Consider the following 8,105-nt stretch of genomic DNA (forward strand, 5'->3'; position numbering starts at 1 on the left):
GTGTCACTTCTTCAGGAGTTATGTATGCGACGAGGAATCTCTCCAAAATATGACTTGCTGCAGATAGAGGGTGCTGTACATGAACCAACTTTTGTCTACAGAGTCACGGTTGGAGAGTTTGCTGGTAGGTATATAAGCTCCTTTTCTTCAAATGTTTGCCTCCCTGTCAGAAACTTATTAGACTGGTAATTGTTTATGACGACAGCCACTGATTTTTCATTGAAAACGAATTTAAAAATGCTGCAATTTCACTGTGTTTTATAGTGGACACTGTCGTAGTTATGGCAAATGTGTTAAAAAGTGTGTAATTAAAAGTTAACCTAACCTAACCTTAAGCTAAACTAACTTAATTCCTGCTGTAGGCGAACTTACTGTTACTGAGATGGGGGGAAACGGTTGTGAAGTCCTCCATATTTACCATTAGACTTGGTAGACTATCAAACTCAAGGCATTTGTGATTGCATTAATTCATCACTTTGATTTTTTCTCTTCAGTTATACTGTAGTATTCCAAAACAAAGACGAAGAAGACAGAAAACTGTATTTTCTGATTACCATTATTCTAAGAATTTACCTAACCTAACCCTGGTGGTGGGAGTGATAAATAGATATTTAATTTCTAAAATATTTATGCAAAATCAATTTGATTCAGTAAGTTCATAAACAGTTTGAGCCTACAAGCAACAGTGTGTCTATATGCCTATATGCCATAGAATATGGAATGCTTCAATGTTACGAGGGGGTTAGTGTCCGGAGGTAAAAAAAAAAAATACCCCACTAAACAACAGGTAGCCCCACTTGACACCAGAGATACATTCCTAAAAAATATCTCATGCTATACGGATCCAAAAAGCCTTTGAGAGTCGTGTTAAAGGTGAGAGATACTTGTTGGAAGGAAGGTGTGTGAGAACGGTAGTATGGGATACAGCCCAACAATGTACAGTACATTAAAAAATTATTTTAAGGCACTACTCATTCTCACTTCAACACTAATTCCATTATTTTGAACTCTCTTCAATAAATTGTAACTCAACTTGAGTCTGAACAATTGGTCACCTGATGAAAATAGTTCCCCCACCCTCAATAGATGGCAGCACGAGTGGGCAAGTTTGTCTGCTAGCACAGGCCCACCACTGTGCCGTTCCTTCATGATATGAGTCACCTGAACAACTACAGTCCAGGAAGCAGTTATTCAGACTTGGAGTGATTTATAATTTATTAAAAAGTATATGAAATGTTGTAATGGAATTAGTGTTGAATTGAAAAAAATACAGTAATGTCTTAGGAATTTTTTAGTGTATGTTTTTGGGCTGAGCTCCTGTTTCCTGTTCTTTCAGTCTCTGTCTTTCCTTTCACTGTGCACCTCTCAGTTTTTATTTTTAGCACAAATTTGCACAGGACAAGGTGCTTTAGGAACATTTCTCTCATGTGAAGTGGGGACTACCTGAATTGGCCTTGAAGTATAACTGTGATCGAATTAAATTTGAAGAATTTTGTGAATAATCAGATTATTTCTTAATATTCTGTTTTATGTAAATAAGTACAGTTACAGACAGGTCAGATAATGATGTAGATATATTTTCCAGATTCCCAGTTTAATGAAGTTTCATTGTAATAGGGGTGTCCTTGTACTGTATGTGTACAGTGGGGTATGCTATAACGAACGGATCCTACTACGAATATTCCTATAACGAACGGTTTTACCTATAAAATTGAGAATGCTATAACGAACGCAACTCCTACAACGAACGCGGATGAATACGGGACTATTTCGTCTGGCGCATGAATATTGTTGTACAGGTAGTTCTGCTATAACGCGATAATTGTGTTCTTGTAAAATATCGTGTTATAGAAAATCGCGTAATAGAAATAACAGGGCTTATGGAGAAAATAGGGTTAGGTGCAGATTACTCGAAATCGAAAAAATTTAGTAGTTAGCCTAACACAAAGGATGGCACAGTCTAAATAAATGTTACATTCATATCTAATAATGAAATCATACAGTAAATTTAACACTTTACCTTGAAAAAATATGAATGTAACTTGATGGGGGAGAAGGGTGATTTTGAGGTTGATAACATAGAGCTTCTCTTCAAGTGTTATATCCTTTCTTTTACGATAATCACCGGGAATTCTATCATCAGAGCGCTTTTTGGAGATATTCTTCTTTACCATATTCACAGTTAATACCACAAAATTGGAGAAATAGTAAGCAAAAATCGCGTTATAGCAAACAAGCGTTCGCGTTATACAAATATTGTTCCGAATTCATAAATCGCGTTAGAGCAAATTCGCGTTATCAAAACACGCGTTATAGCAGAACTCACTGTACCGCGACCCACAATAAGAGCGTCAGGCGCCATCTTTGTCTCATTGTGTAGCCAGTGCACCACTGTTATTGTTGAAATTTCGTCTTTTGATGTGGAAATTCGCGTTATTTGTATAACTATTTTGTTATACAAGTATACAATTGTAAGAATGAGTCGTCCAAAGCGAGTGAGAAAGCTAATAACCCTTGAAACTAAGAAAGAAATTATAAAGAAACGTGAGAATGGAAGAAGCATTGCGAAACTTAGTGATGAATATGGGATGGCTAAATTGACTATATGTACGATTTTGAAGAATAAAGAGGAGTTAAAAACTGTGCAAGTGGCTAAGGGAATCTTTAGACTTAGCAAAGCAAGGTGTAATGTGATTGAAGAGATGGAAAATTTACTCTTAGTGTGGATAAAGGAGAAAGAAATGGCAGGTGGTAACATTAGTGAAGCTATAATTTGTGAGAAGGCTAAACAATTGTTTGAGGACCTTAAAGCCAAGACTCCCAGTGGAAGTGATAGTGATGTGCCAGTGTTTAGGGGTACCTGCATGCTGAATAACACTAAGGTAAGATAAAGTACCGTATTTTTTACATTTTCCACAGAATTTTTTCAGTGTTAAGCGGTTGTATTTGGGGGCCTGGAACGGATTAATCCTATAACGAACGAATGCTATAACGAACGAGGTTCTGGAACCAATTACGTTCGTTATAGCATACCCCACTGTATTTTTGCATACTTAAGTACTTAATACAGTATTCATTCATATAACTTTTAATGTGACTAATGGTGTAGTACTTTGTTCTAGCTAATGGATCAGGGCAGAGTAAGAAGAAAGCTAAACATGCTGCAGCAAAAGCAGTACTGGACATAATTATTCAGGGTGGCGCTGCTGGAGCTGGTGGACCTACAGCTGGTGGAGCGCCTGGGGCACCACCTGAGCTGTAAGTCATTTTGTTAACAGTTAAATAAATTAATTGATAAAGGGTGGAATTACTAAACCAAGCTTTTAGTTCATCACTTTCCATGTACCCAAAGAAGGGTGTAGTACAGTACAGTGTGAGGGTAATGTCTCGACCTTTCTTTAATACATTTGCCTAAACAAGTGTTCAGAATTTTTCTTGAAACTTGCATCTTGGTAATCTCTTATCTAATGCATTTCATTAGGTAAAGGCCTTTCAGATAGTACTGCTCTTTTACTCTCTTGAGTTATGTAGTTTTAGGTTGTGTTGGTTTATTTTAGGAAGAAAAAAAAAGATGATTTTGCATAATTTTCAGGAGATGGAGATATACCAAGAACTGAGTTAATATACATCTAGTTATCAATAAAATATATATATTTTTGCCGTTGGTTTTGTGTAGCATCTGCTGTATAACAATAGATTATTCTTTATTTCAGATCCACTCAGATTGTCTCACCATATGATGATGGTATCCCAGGGAACCCAGTTGGATCCTTGCAGGTGTGTATGACATCCACATTATATAATACTGTATACTGTACACACAAAACCCTCAGTACTTCAGAATAATAGGAGCTGTACCCTTGTTGAAATGAGTAATAACCTGGTTGTGTAAGGTACTGATATATTCAGAATTTTTAATGGGAAAAGTTTTAAGTTTCAACGGAGGAATAAAAGTTAATGGTAAAGTAATATCAAATACTGTATATTCTACACAGATGATACTGCTCTTATCACGGATAGTGAAGAGGCGTTGCAAAAACTGGCTAACAGATTAATGGGAAATGGGTGAAGAATATGGGTTAAGAGTTAATGCTGTAAAGATGATAGTAATAGTTGTTTCAAAATTGAAAATTATTTTCCCAAACAAAAAATTAGGATAGGCAACAGGAAACTTAAACAAATGGAAAATTTTATGTACTTTATGTGTGAAGTAATATTACCTGTGAAGGTAGATGTCTGAAAGAAATAACAAAAATAGGCCAAGCAAAAACATCTTTTAATAATCTAAAAGGCCAAATAATATATATACACACACACACACACACACACACACACACACACACATTACTGTCGCATTTATTTTTGAGTGTACGAGTGAATTTGCGTTGATGGAGGGCTTACTGCATAGTGTACACTATAATATATAATACACTTAGAAGGAACCAGGAGAGGATTATAAATTATCTCTATTTCAGTAACATTGTAATTTACTTGCATCTTTTGACAACTATTTGGTTAGTTTTGTAAATCCCAATTTGTTATGTTACAGGAGCTGTGCATGGCGCGTCGGTGGCCCCCTCCCACTTATGATCTTACCTCGGAGGAGGGTTTCCCTCATGAGCGAACTTTCTCCATTGCTTGCACCATCGGCAATACAAAAGAAATTGGTAAAGATTTTTTATTTTGGATTCATTTATGAAACTTTTTTTTTTTTTTAAGTTTTTATGTGTATTAGATAATATGTTGCTTTTATAGTTTGACACCTTTGGTTGGGGCTCTCATTAATGTGCTAGCCTCTAAGGGCATCACTCAGACCCTGAGTTGACAGCTGGAGGATGACCTTATGATCATACTGTACATCCCTTTGTATCATAACTATCACCTTGATAAATGTTTTCCTTTGGAGGCATAAGGTTAAACTACTAAAGCCATACAACCCAGTCAAACATTGCACCACTGCTATGGCTCATCTCACCCCTGCTTGACAATAAAGCTGCTCATGCTATTTGGACCGATTTGCACCTTTAGAATAATTATCAGTGTATATAACTAGGTGTCTTGAGATTGATACACGACTGTTTGTGTACATGTATTTTCTGTTCTCCATATATTCCAGGAACTTCCACGGCATATCCCTTGTGGTTCCCTCTTCCTTTGTGTATATGCTTGCATCAACCATTAGTACAACACCCCCCCCTCCCCAAATAGAAAATGATGCCATACTCTGCTCACTTATGTACAGTAGCTAAAGAAGTGTCTAACAGGGTGGGTACGTATAACTCGTGATATCTTGGGAGGGTTGGTATGCGTGTCTTCACCTACAACCTTTCAGTATCCAACTCAGTGGGTGGGTTGACATATAGGAATAAAAAAAACGGTCAAGTGATTACTATCACATAGTATAAAGAGACAACACACACAGTATACACAGATACTTTTTAGCTACTGTACATTGCTGCTTTCATGATGGATACCCCCACCCCCCTTCCTGCCTTTTCTTTTACCAGTCCTTCACTTCACATTCTTTCAGTATATAAACATCACCGAACCATATTCTGATCTCTCTCTCTCTCTCTCTCTCTCTGTGTGTTTTGTTAAATTTCTTGCAATTTCATCAGGTGCCTTGAAGGTTTATGATTTGATGTGTTTTTGGTTTTCAATCTTGCTATTTTGTTCAGTTACCTTGAAAAAATATGTTTACCTCATAATACTGAATGTAGATGGTGAAGAAGCTGTTTTTCCTTGGATTTAAATATCCTGGATCAGATATCTACTATTCCTTCTCTTTCCCAGCTGCTTCAAGTGATCTCAAAGATGAAACAGTTTTGAGGTATCTCTACACTGGTTGCTGTCTTTTAGATGGGTAGGATGTAGCGTCCCTTAATGAATAAGCTTTATCAGAGTGCTATTCAGCTTTCTTCTCCAAAGTTTAGGCATAAAATGGGTGGAGACATGGTTTTTCACCCTTGCTAAATACCCACCTAGTTCTGGCTGGTTAGTTAGTTATTGGGGGAGAGTGTGGGTTACCACAGTCTTATGGTTGATGTGGTCATGATCAACTGTTGGTCCGTTTTACTCTACTCCCTGGCTCCACTTCTGGAGATCCTGTTTGGCCCCTACTTCCTAATTATATCATCATCCTGAATATTAGGAATTCATTTCCATAGCTTGGGACAACATAAGAGTTTTATGTAGGTAATGGGGAGTCTTTGAGATAATTGCCTGCCATATAGTGATTGGTACTTCTTTCAGGGTTTGATCCTGAAATCCCATTTCTTGATAACCAGTGAGTGATCCCACATCCCACCTGCCTCCCTGGGATTTCCTTGGTGTTTAGCTGAAGCTATTGTGTAGTTGCTGTGAGCCTGGTTTCCTGTTTTGTCAAATGTGGTGTGGTCTGTGGAGTAAAAAGAATAAACTACACAGCATCTTGACTTTTCACACTAAGGAAATATAGCAAACCATGACCTCTGATATCTCATTTTAAGAAATGGTTGTCTTGTGGGAGTGGTTGATTTCACATTATCACCATTTGTCATGGTCTAAGGGTTTATTGGGAAAACCTCATAAAAGCCTTGTTATAAAATGTGTTTTCAGGATCAAAACCTCATTTCTAGTTGAACCTCTAGATAGGCAGCTCAGACTTTGTCACTCATCCCATGGGTTCATATTTACTCAGCTAGAAACTTAAAGCAAGGTGATACTTTGCTCTTGAAATCAGAGATACTGACTATTTAATTCCGCTGTAACTAAACCTCTTACCGACAGTGGGCAACTTTTGATTCTACTCTCTCTTCTTAGAGATGGGTGATGTTAAGATGAGCCATCAGCTGTCAAATGGGGATGTGGCATGATGGCCAAACCCTCTAGAGGCTTAACTAGATAATAGAATTTCAGGATCAGTTCTCCATTTATGAATATTTACTACTCTTGGAGGTTTCAACAGGTACAGGTAAAAGTAAGAAGCTTGCAAAGCGACAGGCAGCATACAAGATGACACAGCGGTTGAAGGACCAACCCGTAGAGCAACCCCAAGTTAACATGTTAGCTGACGACGACGATGAGGTAATACATCTGAATGACTTGCCTTGCTAAACTTGCATGATAATATATGTAATGAGCTTGTGGAAGAGGAGGAATCTTGTGTTAATAATAACCATCTGTTCCTGGACTTGAAATAGGCTTCAATAATTTCTAATTACAAAGATTGGCCATACATTAATTCAAAAATTAAAACCCTTCGAATGCAGTAGACAAGTATGAATTTTATTTGGAAAAGTTTGATTACCAAATGATTCTAATACCTGCCAAGTACTGTAAACAACTAAAAATATTACTATTCTTTTTAGCTGTAAATTTCATGATTATCCAAAATCACCTAGTGGCAGTGGAGGAGGGGGGGGGGCTGTGAAAGGTACTCACAAAATGTCTTTCATGGGCACATGTAGGGACTAATGTAATCATGCTAATCATAAGGGAAATGCTTATGTCATTGATACAAAAGGATTTTATAAATTTAAGATCCAAGAAGATTGAGATATTTGAAGATAACAAAAGAGGATGTGGACAAGTCATTGGACATTTGTAAATGGAAAATTATTGTGAAGAAAAAACATTTAAATCTGTTTTTGGTGAAAATTATGTAACAGTGATAATAATGAAAGACATAACAGGAGGTAATGGGAACAAACCCATTATCTGCCTCAGTGCAGGAGGCAATGATATTGGCCGGTGTAGGAGCGAGGAACTTCTTGATAAGTTCAAGGCAGCCATAGATCGTATTAAGACTAAGGGAGGGATCCCTATCATATGCGGTGTCCTGCCTAGAAGGGGAGTTGGCAGTGAATGGTTGTCAAGGGCAGTTGGTGTCAACGACCGTCTTGACAGATATTGCAAGTCAATATCAGTCCCATTCATTGACAACTGGGACAACTTCTATGGCAGAAGGGACCTTTATGCTAGGGATGGGGTGCACCTGTCTAGGGATGGAGTAGCAGCCCTGGCTGGGGCTCTAGAGGGGGCAGTTCAAAAGATATCAAAGTCTTTAAACTGCTAAGAGAACATATGAGCACGGGGGTGGAGGAGACTGCAGTGGGAGCGGGTAA

The 8,105-nt window shown here is 37.7% G+C and overlaps 1 protein-coding gene across 1 annotated transcript; it reads left to right on the plus strand.

The window, feature by feature from the left end:
- Positions 1-6: 6 nt before the first annotated feature.
- Positions 7-7,110, plus strand: LOC121879606 (RISC-loading complex subunit tarbp2-like; the record flags this gene model as incomplete). Its single annotated transcript, XM_042386274.1, has 5 exons — positions 7-124; positions 3,123-3,258; positions 3,714-3,777; positions 4,550-4,667; positions 6,947-7,110. Coding segments are annotated over 5 exons (585 nt in total), but the record flags the coding sequence as incomplete, so codon positions are not given.
- Positions 7,111-8,105: the final 995 nt, after the last annotated feature.

The sequence above is a fragment of the Homarus americanus genome, unplaced genomic scaffold, assembly GCF_018991925.1.
Source record: "Homarus americanus isolate GMGI-L3 unplaced genomic scaffold, GMGI_Hamer_2.0 scaffold34296, whole genome shotgun sequence".
In the NCBI taxonomy this organism is placed as follows: domain Eukaryota; kingdom Metazoa; phylum Arthropoda; class Malacostraca; order Decapoda; family Nephropidae; genus Homarus; species Homarus americanus.